This window comes from Capsicum annuum, chromosome 8 (genome assembly GCF_002878395.1).
Source record: "Capsicum annuum cultivar UCD-10X-F1 chromosome 8, UCD10Xv1.1, whole genome shotgun sequence".
NCBI lineage: Eukaryota > Viridiplantae > Streptophyta > Magnoliopsida > Solanales > Solanaceae > Capsicum > Capsicum annuum.
Window position 1 is genome coordinate 173032668 of NC_061118.1, and position 21526 is coordinate 173054193.

The window sequence follows — 21526 nt, forward strand, 5'->3', positions numbered from 1 at the left end:
AAATGATATATATTCTGCACTGTAAATAAATATAAAATATAACGGTGTTTAATTATTTGTTAAACACCGTTATATTTTATATTTAATTCAGAGAAATAATACACGAAATAATGTGATAACTACAACAAGATTAAGAATATAAGGTATGAATATTTTATGTTTCTAAATTGATTATAATAAATTCCTGAAATGATTTTTTTTTGTTACTTAAGGCATTCTCAACAATAAACGATCCAAAGAGAATTTTTTTTTATATTGTATCAAGTTTAAAGACGCAAATAAGGATATGAGGAAGAGCCCTTTGTGCCTTAAGACTTATTTCAAGAGCCTTCCTTGGTGTTGTGGACCCAAAGAATGCTTGAAATTTGCTCAAATGTAAAGAAAAAACTCAAAACAAACCAATAAAGAGTCGAAGAGAGGGAAAAACAGTCCATTATCAATCAAGCAACTATGCTCATTACTGTTGGAGTTAAAATCACATATGAAGAATTGCACATCTATCACCTGTATTAGCCAAAAAAAATAAAATAAAGAAAATACACTACAAAAAAATAATATGATAATTGAAGTATTAAAATAATAAGACTAAATCTAACCGTTACAAAGCCCAACTAAACATTCATCTATCACCTGAAACTACAACAAAATAATACAAATAACTGAGAAAGTGGTATTTTTTTGGGATGTTAGATGCTAATGTTTTGATTGTAATGGTGTTTTTTTGGGATGTTGGGTGCCAATGATTTAGCCCGAATAGGTATTGACTTTGTGCTGCTACTGAATCTATTATAAAGATTTGAAATTTTGAGAGCAAGAGTATTGTGGTTGATCTTAAAGTGGATTTGAAACAAGAGAGTGAAATGTCTGCTACTACTGCTGTAAACATTTTGGATATTTTTCCATAAATCTAAGTTGTTTTGCTTTATCTTAAAAAAAAAAAACTGCACTGTCCCTATTTTCTTGTTGTTGAATATTTTGGTCTTATTTTTGAGTTATTTTTGTTTGAGTTATTGATGGAGAGATGGAAAAAATATTTCTTGTTGTTGAAATTATTTTGGTCTTCATTACTAATTTTTTGTGGATTTTGATGAGTAAAAATGGAGAAGAATAAGAATGGAAAAGAAATTAAATAAAAATTAGTTTTAAATAAAAATACACATGTCAATATGTCATTGGCGCGTGTATTACACTTTCTACTTCAAAATTAGTCCGAAAGTGATTTGGAAAATATATGCAACGTACAAACAAGATTTTATTTACACTTTGATCGGATTTTCAGTTGTACACAACACTTTCTGACACGTGAATTGATAACAGATTCGGTATAAGAAAACATTCTGATGAAATCAGAAGTTCAATTACCTATATTAATTCTACTTCTGATTTCTTACCATATATTTTAAAAATGTATATTAATTGTAATACCTCTTTCAATATATTTAAGGCCTTCTTAATCTTTTTAAATTATTAAATATTAAATAATAATAAATTGAGTGAATTTTATTATTACGATGTTCTTCAATTTTTTCCTGCATTAGAGTACATGCTTCGCGCGTGTACCTCGCTTTAATGAGTTCAATTATATAATATTATTAAAGAAAATATGCCTTGAATAAAAATAAATTGTTGATTTTATTAAATATGAAAATTACTTAAATAGAAAATTAATATATTCATACAAAATCATATAAAAGCACTTTAAACTAAATTTTACGAAAAACTACAAGGAAACGCCAAAAAGTGCTTAAAAAATTTTCTCGATATGACATATGGCGTAATTCGTCTGTCATTAGAAGTATTAGAGGGAAACAAATTAATATTTTTACTATTATAAAAAAAGGTAATATGCTAAGGAAAGAATTTTAACAAAGAAACACTGAAGTGAATCAACAAAATATTTCAACATGAACTATATGATACAACAAACAAACAATGCATAAAAAACATGTCGAAAAGGAGAAAAATAATAACAAAATCAATTGAAATCACTATAATAATAGTGTTATATGATGTTGCTTTAAAAAATTTAGCACTACACATTATCAGAATATATAGCAAATATACTTATAGACTATCGAATACATGTGAAAGGAGTAAAACTTGCAATAGTTGGAAGGAGAAATACAACTCCCGTAAAAAGTAGTTCAAAAGGGAAAGAGATAAACCTTCAATTTTTTCAGCTACTTCATTCGGCGGCAACATGCTTGTTTCATATAATTTTTCAACCGAAAGAGAAACATGAGAAATTATTAAAAGGAAAAATCCCTTGTCAATTATGTATAACACATATATAATATTTACTCGAAGATGTGCATATTGAGTATTAGACATGTTTTGAAGAACTAGAAGATTCTTCGAGAATTGTTTATGTTGCTTGTTCTCATGATAAGTTGGTTGGACCAACTAATGTTGGGATTGAATTCCTTAAATCTGAAAAGTATAAAAGGTGAATATAGTCCCGTTCACCTGTCATGTGATCTATTAAGATGCATGAATATAAGATGATCACATGTACATTCATTGCCAACCTGCCATTTGACATTCATAAAGTTGTTTGCTCAATGAAATTGAGTTAAGAGCATAACTTTCAAATTGTATAATCAAGACAATTTATCTTGATGATGATGGTTTGGCATTGAATGCCTTCGATAAATAGCAAAATCATTGCTAATGAGAACAGAGCATCATGTGTCGGTCTGAAATATGATATGTTGCATACAATAACACTTGTATGCATTAGATCAATAAATTACGATTATTTCTTCCCTCTCAGTTGGTTCAAGGTCGGGAATCAATTTTCCATCTAATAATTTTGTTGTGCGGTATATGATTAATGAATATACCATAATGTACAAAGATGGATTCTTCAAAGAAGATGGAGGATATGTTAGTTTTTCTAACATAAGGGGGAGATTATAAGCGGCTATGACATATGTTAGGAATTATCATCAGATCCTCATTCAAAAGATAATTCAAGTCAAATGCCGAAAGCATCTCATATTTAAGCTGCAAGTGCTCCTATTTGGTAGATTAATCGGTTCCAAATGAAATAATCCTTAAAAAATAAGGAGCAAATAATCATAATAAAAAGACAATGTGCTCTTAAAGAGCCTACGACATAACACTTCATCAAACCTTATGAGAGGTTCAGGTACCTGAAAATAAAGAAGTGATGAGATCTCAAAATTGTGAACCGATACAAAATGAGAAATCGTCGATGATATCTTTGATACAATATTGGCCAGATACAATATTGACCAATATTGTTAAAGATTACGAGAATCTGAATTCTATGTTAATTTAAGCATGCTGACGTAGAAACATTAATCAAGTGACACGAAAGGATGCATCTTGGTAAGCGTAAAACTTATTTGATTTGCAGTCCAAACACTTGAAGATGTCACACATGAAATGTTGTATAAGCTTATAGTGTAGAGTAGTTTACATATTTTCCTTGTTGTAAGCCAGGGTGAGGTGAGGTGGGGTGGGGAGGGGAGGGGACAACCGGTTCGAGTCACCGCCATGTTTCGTTTCTATTGAATATAATAATGTAGAACGTCGAGAACTGAAATAGTTCATGCATGAGATCCTCAAAAGAGATATTGAGGAAGGAACAAAGCCCCTTTGTCACCTTAATTTGTTTTTCGTCCTCCCTTTTTTTATCACTTGATGAATGGAGAAAATAGTCCAAAAGTTATTTTTATTTGGTCGATAATCCTTTTTAACGATTAGAGAGAATTAGTGGTGATTCTACTATAAAAAGTGAGTCGTCTTTTATCGTGGTAATCTAAAAACATTTGCATAACTCTTAAAATAAATCTAAAAGAATTTGGGTGGTGCAATGAATGAGAGCTAGTCTTTGTCCCTTTCAGTCAAGGGATCAAGTCCCACTTAGGGATCGTTTGATAGTGTATTAGGAGAAATAATCTATATATACTAGATATTGTAGCATGTGTCAGCACGGACCCAACATATGTTATTTACGTTATTTTAATTTATGTAGCATAAATTGCATTTGGAGTGTCAATCAAATTTTTATTAATATAAATTTTTAAATAATTTAAGTTGCTAATCATTGTGATTTATAATATCTTTTATGTAATTTAGTAATTTATGTAACTCGCTTTGTCCCAATTTTAGAATTTAGTGAGTCAGTCAAATATTTTTTAATAATATATTTTTTAAAATATTTTAAGCTGTTCTTTGTGATTTTAGTATCTTTTAATGTAATTTCAAATAATTTATGTTACTTTCTTTGTAGCAACTTATGTGACACTATTAGAATTTCAAAAGTCAATCATATTTTTTACGATATATTTTTAAAATATTATAAAATGTTAATAATTATGAATTATAATTATTTTTTGCATAATTTTTAATTATATAATATTTTGCCAAAATAAAGTAAATAAATTAAAATAAACAAAGTACTAAATTTTTAAAACATGTTAAATTCGAAAACATCATTTGGATCAACAAATTACTAAATTAAAATAATAAAACATGCAAATTATAAAATGTCAAAACTATCCCGAATTTACGTGACACAAATATAATTTAGATAATCAATCAGATTCTTAATATGTTTTTAAATATTTTAAATTGTTAGCTATTGTAATTTATAATATTTTTTTATGTAATTTACAAATAATATATGTTACTCTCTTTGTCCAAATTTTTGTGGCATTGATATTCAATTATATTCATAAAACAATTTAAATTTTTAATTATTATGATTTATAATACTTTTTCTTCTATTCCAATTTAAGTAGTACTGAAATAAATTCGAGAGTCAACCAAATTTTATGATTGAAGCAAAGAAGTGGATATATCCTAAATGACTTATAATACCTAATTAGAAGTGATATAACAAAATTACTACGATAAATACTTGTGAAAAAAATTTAAATGAGTCTCATATAAGATGTCATGTTAATTTAAAACATCAAGAATATATTTATCATTTTATGTCAATTTTATTTTATTTAAATATTATTAATTTTTTAATACCCAAGTGACTTATAATAATTAATTAGGAGTGATATAGTAAAATTACAGTTGAAGCAGCTGAAGTAGACATGTCATAAATGTCTATTTTAACTTTTTTTATTAAATATTATTAATTTTCTTATATGTAAATGTCGTACAATAATTAATTAGGGATAATATAGTAAATCATGGATCAAACATACTTGTGAATTTTTTTAAATAAGTCTCATATAAGATGTTCTATTAATTTAAAACATCAAGAATTGATTTATCATTTATATCTATTTTATTATTTATTAAATACTATTAATTTTTTAATACCTAGATGACTTATAATAATTAATTTGAGGTGATATAATAAAACTACGATTGAAGCAGCTGAAACTGACATGTCATAAATGTCTATTTTACCTTTTTTTTAATTAAGTATTGTTAATTTTCTTATATATAAATGACTTAAAATAATTAATTAGGGATAATATAGTAAAATCACAGAAGAGCTAAAGCAGGTGAAGAAGCAGGCATGTTGACGAAGAGCTGTCTGCTTCTTCACTCTTATTAATAGTAGTAATTCTTATATTTAAATGACTTAAAATAATTAATTAGGGATAATATAGTAAAATCACGAAACAGCTAAAGCAGGTGAAGAAGCAGGCATGTTGACGAAGAGTTGCTTGCTTCTTCACTCTTATTAATAGTAGTAATATAATATTATTTAGAACTCCCTCCGTCTCAAATTATCTATCCCAAATTGAAATGGCACAATGATTAAGAAAAATAATTAATAACATGGCTAATTTGTCATAGTGCCCATATTAAATGATGTTTACATTTTAATTTGAAGAAAAAATAATTAATGCAAAGGGTAAAACATGAAAAAAAAATTGTCTCTTCTTGATTAATGAAAAAGGACAAGTAAAATGGGAAATCAAATTAGGAAATTTGGGACAGGTGATTTGGGACGCAGGGAGTATTATGTTTGATAGGATTTTGGACCTATGTATAAATAATACATGTATTAATTATACACCCTACTTGATGCTATAGAATGTATACCTAATACCTTCTATTTGGTGATATTAGTAATACATAGAATTTAATACCATGGGACTAATATAAGTAAAGATAATATATCCCTCAAATTCATTTAAACATTTTTTATTATTGTTTTCTTTATTTTTATTTTTTTATATTTATACTAATAAATTTATTTAAATAAATTACCTTACAAATTTTATTACTTAGCGAGGGTTGTCCGTTGCTAAATAAAATCTAATATCGATTGATACAATATTTGAAATATGAGTTGTTTATTTACCCTCAAACAATTTAAGTGATGATATAAATAATAGAGCTTTGGAAAGAAAATACATAAAAATATAAAATATGAAGGGCATTTTGTAAACAAACAATACTTTTAAAGAAATATAGCGATACAAATTATTTTAAATACATGAAATCAAACACCAGATAAGAAATAAGCTCAGTATTATTATTACTAATCTCAATTTTGCTAGTATAAGCATTACTAATAGAGCAACATTTTACCACGTAGCTGATGACATTCTACCACGTAGCTTTTTCCATCGCATGTATCTAGGGTGTTCAACACATAATATTTAACCAAATAAAGCAGCATTTTAGTTATATATACAATATAATTTTCAACAAAGGGTGTTCACTTCTCCATTGCTCTAGTTGCTCACATGTAACACTGCATTCTCGGAAAATTTTATAGTGGAAGAGGCTCACCATATCATACTTGTGGAAGGGTATTTTCTTAATGAAAAAAATTATGGTTCCCATATTTTTTGATTATCAACCAATTTTATAGTTATATCCATCCTACGCACCTAGCCTCCCAAACCCTCCAACCCCATCCCCAGTCGTTCTCTTTCTTTCCCTTTTCTTTACTCCCTCTTTGTTCTTCACAATGTCCATTATTTAAAAAACATATTTTTTGTGCAATTTTTATGAAAACTGATCTAAGATTTTCATGAGTTGATATAAAATTTAAATATTCGTGATAGGTTATAATTTTTTTTGGTGTGCCCTATGAAAATATATTTTTCCGCATATATTTAATATCAAAGTGATTTTTAACTTTGTAGATTTAATTATTTATTTTATATAAAATGTGTGATAACAGCATAGCTGATAGTTGATAAGAAAGTGGAACTCATCATTCCTTCTACCTTCACCTCTTTGTCTTTGAGGTAATCCTAAGGTCTCGAAGACAGGGGCGGAGATACCTTTGTGATAGGGGGGTCGAATGAACTCATTTAACGAAAAATTATACTACATATATATGGCTAATTATTTTTTTTATATATACATAGTAGATGTTGAACTACATTCGATTAGTTTGTATGTTCACTTGTGAATTCCCTTAGTAAAAATTTTGGCTCCGCCATTGCTCGAAGACATTATTAAAAATTAATAAGCTTTAATTTTTACTCTTAATAATAAGGGGTGATAAGCCGACAGTTATTCGACATGCCTACTTGTGCCTCCTGCTTCACTTGCTTTCCTTGTAATTTTATTTTTCATCCCTAATTAATTACTATAAGTCATTTAAGTATTAAAAAATTAATGATATTTAATTTAAAAATAGAAATAAAATGATAAGTTAAAAAAATGAAAATAAAATAATAAATTAACTCTTGATGTTTTGTGCGTAACTCATTTAAATTTTTTTCACAAGTATTTTTAATAATAATTTTGTCTTATTACTTTTAATTAATTGTTATAAGTTATTTAAGACATGTCTGTTTTGTTGTTTCAATCGTAAATATCACCCTAATTGATTTTTATCGTCATCTAAGTATTAAAATATTAATAATATTTCATAAAAAGATAAATACACACAAAATAATATGTAAGCATAAAATATTTATTTAACTATCAAAATTATATTAGTGCCATAGAAATTACGATAGAACAAAGGAAGACATGAAGTAACATATATTATTTAAAAATGAAAAGACACGTAAATTGGAACTAAGAGAGTATTAATATTTTATTAAAAAATTATGTTAAGAACATTATAAATCACATATTTAACAACTTAAAATATAAAAGATCTAAAATATTTAATTGACACTCGAACTTATATTAGTGTCACTTAAACTGAAATAGAAGAAAAAATATTATAAATCACAATAATTAAAAATTAAAATTATTTTAATAATTAATTATCTAAATTATATTTGTGTCACATAAATTAAAATAAAAAATTAATATATATTGAACTCGTGCTGAACACGAACATTCAATGTCTAGTTCTAATTAGAAGGGAAAAATCAACCTCCTTATAATAGAAAGGAGGATAGAAATATAAGAGGGTTTGAAATTTGTTGAACACCATAGCCATACCCATACATGGGTGAAGAACAAAGCGGGAACAAAGAAGAAGGGAAAGAAAGAGAACAACTAGGGATGGGGTTTGAGGGTTTGGGAAGAGGGGGGGAAGGGGGAGCTGAGTGGGTAGGATGAATATTAATATAACAATTGATTGATAATCAAAACAATTGTGGGACCCATGGTTTTTTTCATTAAAAAAATGTCCTCCCACAAGTATGATGTGGTGAGTCTCACCCACGATAAAATTTTCCCTGCATTCTCCATTATTGATTTGAAAGAGGAAGATTCTGATTTACAATGTTTGAAAAAGCACGAACATTGAAACTAACAAGAACTGATGGAGAAGATCAGCAGAAAGGCAATGACAAACCCCGTGTAACATCCAGACGTTAGGGTTGGGGTCAGGGGAGGGTGGTGCACACGCAACCTTATCCCTACCTTGTGAGAGTAGAGAGGTGGTTTTAAATTGAGTCTTGCAGCTTACCAAGCTGCACTGTGATACACCATTGAGTTTTGAATTTGTTCTGGAGATTGCATACATTATGTCAACAATCAGGAACTGCACCAGCTTATACATTGTTCGCATCAATTTAAACTTTTTTTTATTTTATTAGAGAGAGATTCAAAGAAATTCATTAAAATTTTGTAAAATGTCCACTGCTTTTGTTGACCTTTTTTCAGACTAAACAAACTCATACATAAATAAGCTTGGTAGGAAGTGTGCACACATAAACACAAAGTACACGACAGAATAATCTTTTCTCCACACAAACCGTACGTGTTTGCAAAATACCACAAAAGTACATCAAAAACTTAACAATAAGCTTGGTACGAAGTGTGCACACATAAACACAAATGACTAGAAATCCCATTTAACCTTATTGTATGAGACATCATAAACAAAAGTGATCACATCAACATTACTGGTAAGCTTCATCCTTTAGGATCATCGTGCTCTTTTGCAAAGTGAAAAAGCTACACTAGTATATATTTTGCTAAAAATTGAATCAGTAGTAAAAAAAAAACTACCGTGATTTCAACAATGTCGGGCATGAGGTTCACATGATTCATAGATTTTGTTTACTCTGTTAGTTAAATAAGTTTAGATTCGTTATAGAGATTATATGGATTAAAACAAGACTAACATTACTCGAAAAAAAGGGGACATAGATGCCTGTTGTTTCCTAAGCTGCTAGTAAAATACCTCCATTCCTTAGTAGTAGAAGCTAGAAAACAGCCTTCTTACCATGACAGCTCTATTCACCTCCCACCCCCCACCCCCAACCAACGGGTGCAACAATCCCAAGCAAGTTACATGAATCCCCATTAACCAACAATGTACCATTTTAAGCAAAAAACAACAGTCAGATTTCCTCTGTTATTTAAATAGAGACAGTGATCTGTTAGCCTTACCGATGTTTTTTGTCAAACTTTTCGACTAAGGAAAGCACCAGTCAAAAAGCCAATCGCAGAACAAAACTGGAAGAGGGGGCAGATAAAAAAGAGGATTTTAAATGAGAATGAGCCGAGGCCGGACCCGTATTGGTTGAGGACATTCTTTGCTTTCGCTCCGCAGGAGGCTGCCAAGATACCCAATTATGGTGGTTGTGGAATTCTTAGTCCTTTGTTGGCTAATGTATGTCTTAATGAGCTTGATCATATGATGGAACAGAAAATAGTTGAATTTTTTAGGCTGTGTGAGCGAGACACAATATGGAAATATTCTACGGATGATGGTTGTCATAATCCTGATTGGCCTGAGTTTGTTCCTTCGAATGGAAAAGACAGGACGAGGAAGATGGACTTTATTAGGTATGGGGGTCATTTCTTGGTTGGGATTCGAGGGCCTAGACAAGATGCCGTGGAAATGAGGAAAGAGATAATAGAATTTTGTGAGAGGATTTTGGGGGTCAGGTTGGACAATTCAAAAATAGAGATTGAGCATATTTCTAGGGGAATTCAGTTCCTGGATCATATTATTTGTCGTCGTGTTATTTATCCAACTCTGCGTTTCACAGCCAGTGGTGGTAATATAGTGAGTGAGAAAGGTGTAGGGACTCTGCTAGCTTGCAACAATGTATTCGCCAGTTTCGAAAGCTCAAGCTTGTGAAAGGTGATAAGGATCCCGAGCCACTGCCTTGCACACCAATGCTTTACTCTGGTCAAGCTCATACCAATTCTCAAATGAACAAATTCCTTGAGACAATGGCTGATTGGTTTAGATATGCAGATAATAGGCGAAAAGTTGTTGGCTTTTGTGCAATAGGGAAAATATTAAAACATAAACATTAAATCTATATTGATGTACTCCAAACAAGAAAAAGTACAATATCCGCTCGAAATGATAATAAAAAGTCTACCATGACTTCAATCTATTAATATTATTGACTTGATTGACCTACATAACTTATACATATTACTTATTCAAACTGATGAGAAGTGTCTTTGTAGCGGATTTTCCACAATTTAAGTCCAACCTCCCTTTCAATATTTCATCACTTAAACTGTGAGACTAAGCATGGCTTCAAGTTCCAAAATAGTGTGACGCCAAAAAAGGGGAACTGTATAATGTAATCGAGAGCAAGTAGCTAGTTATCGAAACAAAAGAGCAGACAAGCTTACCAAATTAAGCGCGCACAAATGCATGGTTTATTTCGGGGATAAATACATTAAAGATTTCACAAAAATCAACATTGACAAACACAAGGCTGAAGTTATTGAGAGCAATAATAACGAAACATCTCCTCTGCCCAATATTTCTATGCCATTCTCAGAAGACATTAGAAATATTAGGCAGAGGAAGTGTTTGATGATCAAGTAGATGTGCTTTGATTAATGTTGATTGAATATGTACCATCTTTTACAAAAATTCTCTCCTTCCCTACTCTTTCAAGTTATCATTCTTGAGTAAATTATAGGGATATGTTAGCTATGAGCTATGAAATTAAAGAAGAAGAGTGCTAGCTAGCAGTTTGCTGAATGTACGTTAATATTGTTAACTAAATGAATTTATAGCAACTACTGCCAGCTAATTTAATTCTTGCTATGTGCATTTTATTGTTTGTTCCAACTCATAGGGAACTAGTCTACTTTCATGCAATGTGCACTGTCTAGTACATTTGATCGAATTCATGCATGTAGTTAATTACTCCATCTATTCATTTTTATTTATCCACTATATTAAAAATTTACTTGTGTACTTCAGCATATCAAAAATATTTTTCTCACATTTTATCCTTAACATTAATTACTTATTTCCTTCAAATTATTTCCCAAAACTTAAGGCTATATACCAATTACTGTCATGCTTGGTATTAGTTAATGCTTTGAGAGGTTTCGATCTTAGGGAAGATGAGGGAGAAGAACCTCAACAAGTCAACCACAACACTGCTTTCACTGCTCAACAGATCAATCATGGCAAGCAAAACAACCATAGGGATAGAGGGAACTCCTATAGGGGTAGAGGAAACATGAACTACAACTCAAGAAGCGGGAGTTTTAGAGCAGTTGGACAAAGCTCTAACCAGCAGCCTATTCAAAACACTGCAAATCCCTCAAAAGAGAAGCATGACTATGTTGCTTGTCAGAACCACAATGTACTTAAATTCTTCTATAGATGGAATTTTTCATACCAAGCTGAAGATGACTTGCCTCAAGCCTTAGCATCTGTCAACTTAAATGGTCCCAATAATGTAGACAATGCAGTCTATGTGGATTCTGGAGCAAGTACTCCTCATATGACAACCTCTTTAGGTAAATTATCTGATCTAATACCTTACAAAGGATCTGATAAGATAGTAGTTGGAAATAGAAATGGACTCATTATTACACACATTGATAGTGGTAGTGTATCTGGCTTAAAACTAAAAGAGGTACTAGTTGTTCCTCAACTTAAGAAGAAACTATTATATCAGTAAGCAAGCTAAACAAATACAATTATTGTACAATTTAGTTTGATGTATTAACTTCTGATGTAAAGGACAAGAAAACAGGGAAGCAGCTGGCCAAGAGATCTAGAAGGGGAGATATCTATGTATTGGAAGGCAACAATCCACTAGCATTGACAACAGCACAGACAGGAGGAGGAGTGTTAGTTCTAGTGATGTTTGGCATGCCAGGCTTGGCATTCAAATTCTAAGTATTTAGAAGTTTTAGATAGCAAGTAAGTGTATTAATATCACTAGTTGGAATACAAAAACCTACTGTTTTTTTTTTTTTTTCGGTCATTTGTGTTAGTTGTCAAATGGGAAAAGGTTATCTCCTGAATTGTCATTTTTATTTTATCTTTATATTTTTCTTTATTGTAGGCTAAATTCTTGGATTAATAAAACTAATCTCTTTATGTTTTTTTTCCTGAGAATAAACCTTTGAGAATAAAAATGGCATTTATTTTATAAATGAGTTAAATTGATTTATTTAGGTCAAAAATAAATTCTCATCAACCTAAAATCAATTTTTTTGCTAAAAAAAAATCAATCAAAACATTTTCACTAATATGTCAAACTTCATAATTTATTTAAATTGATATTTTTAAAGATGTAGATTTCTGTTATTAAAAACGATATTCAAAAGATATAATCTTCCCCTTAAATTGATAAATGAATGGGGTTTAGTTCAACCTTTTTAAAGAAAAATTCTTTAAGTTAAATAGGACTAATTTTCACTTGAATAAATAAATGTCATCTTAAAGTCTTCAAAAATAATAAATAAATAAATAATATCGCAAATTAAAGTTAATACTTTTACAAAATCAAGTTTCTGCGAAAATTAACCACTTTGTTTAGTTAGTCAAAGTTAATATTTCTTCTCTACGCCAAAAACAAAGACTAGTATTTTTTCTCTTTCAAACAAAAGCAGACAAGGCAACCTGGAGATGCATGGAACGTGTGAGATTCTTGTTAATTTTGAAAAGATTCTATTGCAAACATTTGAAAGAAGGATGATTCTTCATTGGCATGAAATGTCAAAGGTAATAAATTTGTAATAGAAATTTTGTGGGCAGAAAACAAAGTAAATTTCTGATGTTCTTTTATTGTTGTCCCATTTACTATTTATATCGCTACCTTTAGATATAATAGCTGCGACTTATATAATACCCAAGTCTTTGTTTGTTTGTATGTTGATGACATGTTGATCATCATTAGAGACATTGACATAAATGCTACGAAACGACTGCTCGAGAACAAGTTTAATATGAAATACCTTGGAGTTGTGGATGTGATCTTAGGAATAAGAATTCATAGAACTCTCCCCAAGGATTGACATTGTCATAATCTCATTACATTGAAAAGGTACTTGACAAATTCAAGTAATTGGAATCTGATAGTGCCAAGACTCCATTAAACATGAGTTTTGCACTTCAAAAGAATGAAGGTGAAAGTGACTCACTGTTGGCGTAAGATAGAGTGTTGAAATGTTTAATGTATATCATGAATTATACACGATCAGACATAGAATGTGCTATTAGTAAGTTGAGTCGGTACACGAATAATCCTAATAAAACTCATTGGATGGCAATTAAGAGAGTTTAAGGGTATCTTAAATACACTAAAGGCTATGATTTGTATATAATAAATATCCTGCGGTACTTGAAGGATATAGTGATGTAAATTGGATCACCGGATCAGACGAAGTGAAATTCATGAGTGGATATGTACTTACTATCGATTGAGGAGCGATCTCTTGAAAATCATCCAAACAGACATGTATTGCTCGCTCTATAATGGAATCAGAATTTATCGCATTAGATAAAGCCGGTAAAGAAGCAGAATGACACCAGAATTTCTTAGAATATATTTCTTATTGGCTCAAACCAATGGCACCAATATGTATACACTGCAATAGCTAAGCGACAATAGGTAGGGCAGGGAGCATGATGTACAATGGTAAATCTCGTCACATAAGAAGGAGACATAATATTGTTAGAGAACTTCTCTCTAGTGAAATTATCGCTGTTAACTGCGTAAAATCAAAGGATAATGTGTCGGATCCACTCACAAAAGGCCTGTTTAGAGAAGGAGTTGAGAGGACATCCAAGAGAATGGGTTTACAGTCTAAAACAAGTCAACATGGCTGTAACTTTACCTAGCAGACTGGAGATCCCAAGAACTAGTTTCAAGGAGATCAAACACAACTTCAACATTACCAATATACTCAACCCATTCTCATAATATAGACAATAATGCTAAGTAAACAAGGATAAGACTTCTGGTGTGAAATCTTTTAATGATTATCTAAATTTGGTAGATTTGACCAAATAGTTTAATCTACAGGATTAAACGTTTAGAAATCACCTATGTGAGGGTAAAGTCAAAGCCGCTTCAAAGAGAATGTTAGTAAAGGCCTATTCTCTAAGCCCTCATGAGATTGGGACGTGTTCATGGCTGAAAGGAACAAAATCATGAGAACCATAAACATTAAAAGGCTGGTTGTGTGACATGTGTTGTCTGGGTGCACATTAAAGCTCGACGGTTCAAAGATATCAAATCTACCGATTGATCGAATGAATCCGATGCATGTTCACTACGGAAAGTTCAAAGGAAAACCCACTGATCCAGATGCAATCAGTCTTTGCTTGATAATCACAAACTTGTCCGCAAGATTTTACAAAGAATAGTCATTCCTCATTCACGTGGGAGATTTTTGAGTTCAATTGGTGTAAATTAAAAATGGAGGGACACAACCCTTTGAGGAAAAGACACATTATTTTGGAAAATGAATGATTGTTCGGATAGTTGTGTTTGTTCAGAAAAAAGACACAATGTTGCGAATGAACAAACATGACTCTTCCAAAGGATACACCTTTTCGGATAAACCACTGCCACCTTCCGGAAGGGGCACTTTATGGCTATATAAACCTGTATTTTTTCCGCAGGTTTAACATGAAAAATTTCTGCATAAGAAAAATATTTTCTTACTTCTAAAAACTTTGTGTGTTCATCTCCCATTGAATGAGTTCGAAGAAAACCAGAAAGTTTGAGGTACCGCTACATTCTGGTTGTGAAACCATTTTATCCTGGGAGGAAAATTCCGCTAACCTCAGGTACTTGAGGGAAATTATTTCCTTAAGGACACTCCGTGAATTCGGAGGACTTGGCTTTTTTCTACTTTATTTATTTTTATTTAAGTAATTGAAAACACACTTCTTTAAAAGATCATTTTGACCTTGTGTTGAAGGTGTTGGATAACTTAATAAGTGTTCTTGATTTATTTTTAAACTTTTGTTGAAGTAGTGTTGCGAAAATATAGATTTCGTGTACCTGAATACAACAAATGCATTTAGTTAACAATATCAACATGCATTCAGCAACCTCCTAGTACTCTTCTTTAATTTCACAGCTCATAGCGAACATATCCCTATAATTTACTCAAGAATGATCACTTGAACGAGTAGGGAAGGACAGAATTTTTGTAAAAGATGGTACATTTTCAATCAACATTAATCAAAGCACATCTACTGGATAATCAAACACTTCCTCTGCCTAATATTTCTAATGTCTTCTGAGAATGGCATAGAAATATTGGGCAGAGGAGATGTTTCATTATTATTGCTCTCAATAACTTCAGCCTTGTGTTTGTCAATGTTGATTTTTGTGAAATCTTTAATGTATTTATCCCCGAAATAAACCATGCATTTGTGCACGCTTAATTTGGTAAGCTTGTCTGCTCTTTTGTTTCGATAACTAGCTACTTGCTCTCAATTACATTATACAGTTCCCTTTTTCGGCGTCACACTAATTTGGAACTTGACGCCATGCCTAGTATAAAAAGCGTAGACAAAAAGTAAACTCAAAAACGAGAGATATTTGTAGCAGTAAAAACATGAACTTGATGTTGTGTGTTTCATTTTGATGTATATGATTATAAAATGAATAAGTGTACTGTAGTACAAAATTGTATTTTGGGATGGCTAGTGATTCAAAATATTAAGGAGGGATACTCTAGTTTTGATTAAGCGCCTGAAGAAGCATTCAAGGCCATCTTTAAGAACATCAATGGTTGCCTCCATTTCTCGCAACTGATTCTGCTATTCATTGAATTTGCAAGTTTTAGAGCACAAAGCAGCATCAACATTGTCAAATTCCATTGAATTCAATTTCCTCTTTTTTCGAGTGCATAACCTTGGACAAGACAACAATGACCGACTACTTGATTGAGATCCTGTTCCATTGACATAGAACAACAAGGCCTTAAATAGTCCTAGAGTGACTGACAGGACATCCTGCAATTCTCCAACGGCTTTTTTGATGCAAAGCTATTTTCTTTCATCATACTCTTCAGACTTTTAAAAAGCTTTTGGATCATCTTCTTGGACTTCTTTCTAGAGGTTAGGTAGCTAGAGATGTCATCCATGTTCCGTCTTCGTATGTTCATCGAATTGAGAGACAATAGGGTGAGGAGATATAGAGGGAAAACTGCTAGAACGAGCATGCTTTAGGGTGGTTTTTGATCTCAAAGGTGAGGGAGCCATTTGTTTTTTCTTGTTGAAGTTGAGATTGTAAGGTCCAATTCTTTCTCAAGTTACAGCTTCTTCTCTGGCTTTCTTTTTCAAATATATAAAACTAGGGGTACTAGAGAATAGGACTTGACTTGGATCTAGATCTAACAAGCAACTTGTTATTCTAGGCGATCTCTGTGGCATGCCTTCTACCATTACATAAACACCACCTACTCTTTTTTCTTCTTTAATTAATTCCCCCACGATCGAGTTAAGCAATTCTAGTGCATGTTAGATAACTATATGTTTGAGAGTGCTGTTGTCGTTAGAGACAAAATGAATATCGAATCTCTGCATCCATAAATGGCACCCTGCCCTTCAAGTAAAGAAAAGCCCATCTTAATGCAATGACACCCTCTTTTCCAAAACACGGATGATTTGCAAAAAATGGCACTTTTATGTACAATTTCGTAAAAAAAGTGGAAGCAACTCCACAGGACAATACTGTAACATGACTTTGATTTGTATCAAGCTACCACTCAGACGATGTTTGTGCTACGTATCCCTTCCTATTGACAACAAGAAGATTGAAAACTCTTTGATCAAGGGCCAGCTGCCAACTGTTCTTCTAGTTTTCCTGCTGGAAGGCGTCTATATTATTTTTGATTGAAGTGTTGAGAAGCTGCTTCATCACTATATTGCCTCCAGGAAATTAGTATGTGGAAAGAGAAATTGGAATATGTCTTAACAAGCAAAAACAGTTGATCAAATAATTCTAGTTGACAATCTCAAAATTCAAGTACAGGATTAAGCTACAGGGAGAAGAATTTTAGGCCTTTAATCAAATGACACCCCTGGCAGAAATGCAAGTAAGGCTGCGTACAATACACCCTTGTGATGGGACCCTTCCCCGGACACCGTGCATAGCGATAGCTTCAGTGGGCTGCCCTTTTAAAAAAAAAAAAATCAAATGACACCCCTCTTCCGTTGTCAACATCCTCAGCACAAGACAGAAATATTCGGAGTAATACAAACATCACAATTTTAAATTTCTTTGACGCTACAGTTACAGGCACATCAGTACATCAGATAAATAAACCCCACTTCACAACTGAAACTGATCAAGCTGATGCTGCTAAAGCAAGAGCAGAGAAAGCTTACAAAGTTTCTGTTGCTCCATTTCACATTGTCCCCCTCTGGAAGTTCAATAACCTGCAACAGAAGGCATAACTTTTTCAAGGTAATGCAATAACAATTTCTCATGCAATTCAATCCAGATTATCCTCTTCAATGCGTTGCAAAAACTCCCCATACACCTTCAAGGATTTGGCAGTAAACCTTTCCATGGACTCAAAATTGTGCCTCAGACCAACTTGAAGCCTACTATTGTTGCTCGTGCCGCTCTGGTAAACGACATGCCCATTAAATGTGAGACAACATTGGAAAAGCTTTATAAAGCCATCTGTTCACTGTAATCAAGCTTAATCTGCTCTCGGGGATTGTGAAATAAGGTCAACTTCCAACTTTAATATTATCCAACACAAGATAGACATTGACCATCTGGCTTCAGAAAAACAAGAAGTCAGTTGGCACCATCAATAGCAATATATGTTGTTAAACTTTCACATCTCATGCCACGTTCATGATGATGCCACCATTACTTTCTCATAAGCATTTTCCATCCCTTTGTCACCACATAACTTCTGTGACAAGCTCCGCACCCCAAGTGTCTTATACTGCCAAACAATATGAGATATCTCATCTTGAGGTAAACATATTCCATGTTGTTTAACTGACTTGTGCAGCTGGTAGAAAACCTTGGGCTCCTGTAAGTTGATATACTCATGCAACACCTTCTCATGATCAGGGATCCAATTCCTCGGGAATGGAGTGTAATCACATGACGGGATTGAAGACATGTGGGAAAACTGAACACCTTCAATAGCATCAACAAGTCCCATCCTCAAAAGATCTGAATACTCAGGTGCAGAATTATTGGTGTGCTCCCTCAATGGACGGCTCAAATCACGCGAGGCAATCTTATAAACCTTTGCACGAGATTTCAGCCTATACCTGGCAGCATATAACTTAGCAAGAGAGCTCCGAACCACATATGCACAAAAGCCAACAACTTTTCTCCTATTATCTGCATATCTAAACCAATCAGCCATTGTCTCAAGGAATTTGTTCATTTGAGAATTGGTATGAGCTTGACCAGAGTAAAGCATTGGTGTGCAAGGCAGTGGCTCTGGATCCCTATCACCTTTCACAAGCTTGAGCTTTCGAAACTGGCGAATACATTGTTGCAAGCTAGCAGAGACTGAAAGCAGAGTCCCTACACCATTCTCACTCACTATATTACCACCACTGGCTGTGTAACGCAGAGTTGGATAAATAACACGACGACAAATAATATGATCCAGGAACTGAATTCCCCTAGAAATATGCTCAATCTCTATTTTTGAATTGTCCAACCTGACCCCCAAAATCTTCTCACAAAATTCGATTATCTCTTTCCTCGTTTCCACGGCATCTTGTCTAGGCCCTCGAATCCCAACCAAGAAATGACCCCCATACCTAATAAAGTCCATCTTCCTCGTCTTGTCTTTTCCACTCGAAGGAACAAACTCAGGCCAAGCAGGGTTATGACAACCATCATCCATAGAGTATTTCCATATTGTGTCTCGCTCACACGGCCTAAAAAATTCAACTGTTTTCTGTTCCATCATATGATCAAGCTCATTAAGACATACATTAGCCAACAAAGGACTAAGAATTCCACAACCACCATAATTGGGTATCTTGGCAGCCTCCTGCGGAGCAAAATCAAAGAATGTCCTCAACCAATAAGGGTCCGGCCTCGGCTCATTCTCATTTAAAATCCTCTTTTTTGTCTGCCCCTTCTTTCTCTTCCTGCAATCCTTTTCATCTTCGTCTCCTTCACCCTGCCGACTCGCTTTCAACCCCGATTTTACCAAGCTCAACACTTTCTTATCCTTAATAGCTTTTTCGAGACTAGCCATAACGACATCAACATCAACATTATCAAGAACCTCGCTAATATCAGCTTTGAGAAACCACAAATAACCAGCAAAATTACTTCTAATGGTCCTAATAACAGTATGGGGATTCCTACCAGGACGAAAAGCATGTGATTTTGATGAAAACCTAGGCTCAAAAATGGGTTCAAATATCATAAGTAAAGCTTGCTGTACCACAAAATCCTGAAACGGCGGCGTTTTGGATGTGAGTATAGATTGGAGCTGACGCCTGGAGAGCTGGTCTGTAATGGGTACTTCATTAGGGCCACGAATAATTTGGCGGATTTTTGTATGCCAAAGGAAGTTCCCACGGATGACTGTATTGCGGAGGGATAAGAGGTCGGATAGTACGTGGGATTGGAGAGCATTCCGAGGCGGGAAAGAACCAGTGAAATGAGCATATGTGCGTTGGTAAGCGAGGACCCAGAGATCGAGTTTTGAGAGAAAACCAGTGAGGTTAGTGAAGGGATTTTGGGGTTGAGAAAAAGTTTTGATCCACAGATTAGAAAGGATTTCCAATGGATCTTCCTTGAGGAGCGAATGAGGGTCTTCTGCTGGAATCGAATTGCCGTTTCCGTTGAGGTGGCAGTGGCGGTGGCGGAGGCGGGAGATACGGTGGAGGGATTTGGTGCACGGGAGGTGTTTGATTTTTGTTCTCACTGACATTGCGATGCCTTGGCAAGTTACGCATGTACTACTATACTAGTAATAAACAATATAATATCAATGAAGTTATAGACTAATAAAAATCAGGCAAATAAATTCATGGCTTCCTTTAGCACGTGGATAAATTGACACACCTTCATTATGATAAAAAAAACTTGAAGATCTATGAAGTATGTTAGTAGCATTTAATTTAATTTTTTTTTTTGTATAATGGCTTATCATGTATTATTAAAATAATAAATTTTATTTAAAGATATGGCAACAGAGTTGTCAAGATTTTTGTAGTCTCTAGCACAAACATCGCCTAAATAATTGCTTAATACAAATCAAAGTCACTTTATAATATCGTCATGGGGTTTCTTCTACTATTTGTATGAAATTGAAGATAAAAGAGTCCTTCACGCATATGCAGTTATCAAGATTCTTTCGTCTCTATAAAATAAAAATCACTAATAAAGATTCAATTTTCACTATTTTTTTTTTAATGAAAAAAAAAATATTGTTCGCTGCTCAATAGCTAGTTATTCCATCCCTCACCTTTTTGGAAGGTGAACTCAAGTTCATGTTTAATTATATATCCATAATTACACTTACACCTATATAATTAATAAGTGTAATGGTAGGCCAGTGTCTATAATTAAATTATTAATTTTAATTGTCTTCCCTAATGACTCGAATCTATTTATCCCTAATCAACTATTTTCCTAGACAAACAGTGCATTGAGTATTATTAGTCTTGTTATGACTGAGAAGCAAGCACAGAACTACATCAACATTGTCAAGTTCATTAGCTTTGACTTCCTCGTTATTTGAGTGTACAAGTTTGGACAACAATGGCCAACTACTTGATTGAGATTTGGTTCCATTGATGTAGGATAACAAAAAGGCCTTACATAGGCCTAGAATGATTGACTAGACCTCCTTCAACTTGCTTACAAGTTACAAGAACTAATGTTTTTTATGCCAGATGACCAGTAATGTGTTATGATCTCATTAACAGTGATCAAATGCTAATTGTTTGAATTCGAAG

General features: G+C 32.8%; 1 protein-coding gene across 1 annotated transcript; it reads right to left on the bottom strand.

Annotated features, from left to right (window-relative positions):
• Positions 1–17533: 17533 nt before the first annotated feature.
• On the bottom strand, positions 17534–20991 carry LOC107840620 (nuclear intron maturase 1, mitochondrial). Its single transcript, XM_016684537.2, has one exon. The coding sequence runs from the start codon at positions 20494–20496 to the stop codon at positions 18430–18432; it is 2067 nt and encodes a 688-aa protein (XP_016540023.2). The 5' UTR covers positions 20497–20991; the 3' UTR covers positions 17534–18429.
• Positions 20992–21526: the final 535 nt, after the last annotated feature.

Bases quoted from the DNA above. Each gene is read 5' to 3' on its own strand.
- LOC107840620 (XM_016684537.2), bottom strand. From the start codon at position 20,496: ATGTCAGTGAGAACAAAAATCAAACACCTCCCGTGCACCAAATCCCTC.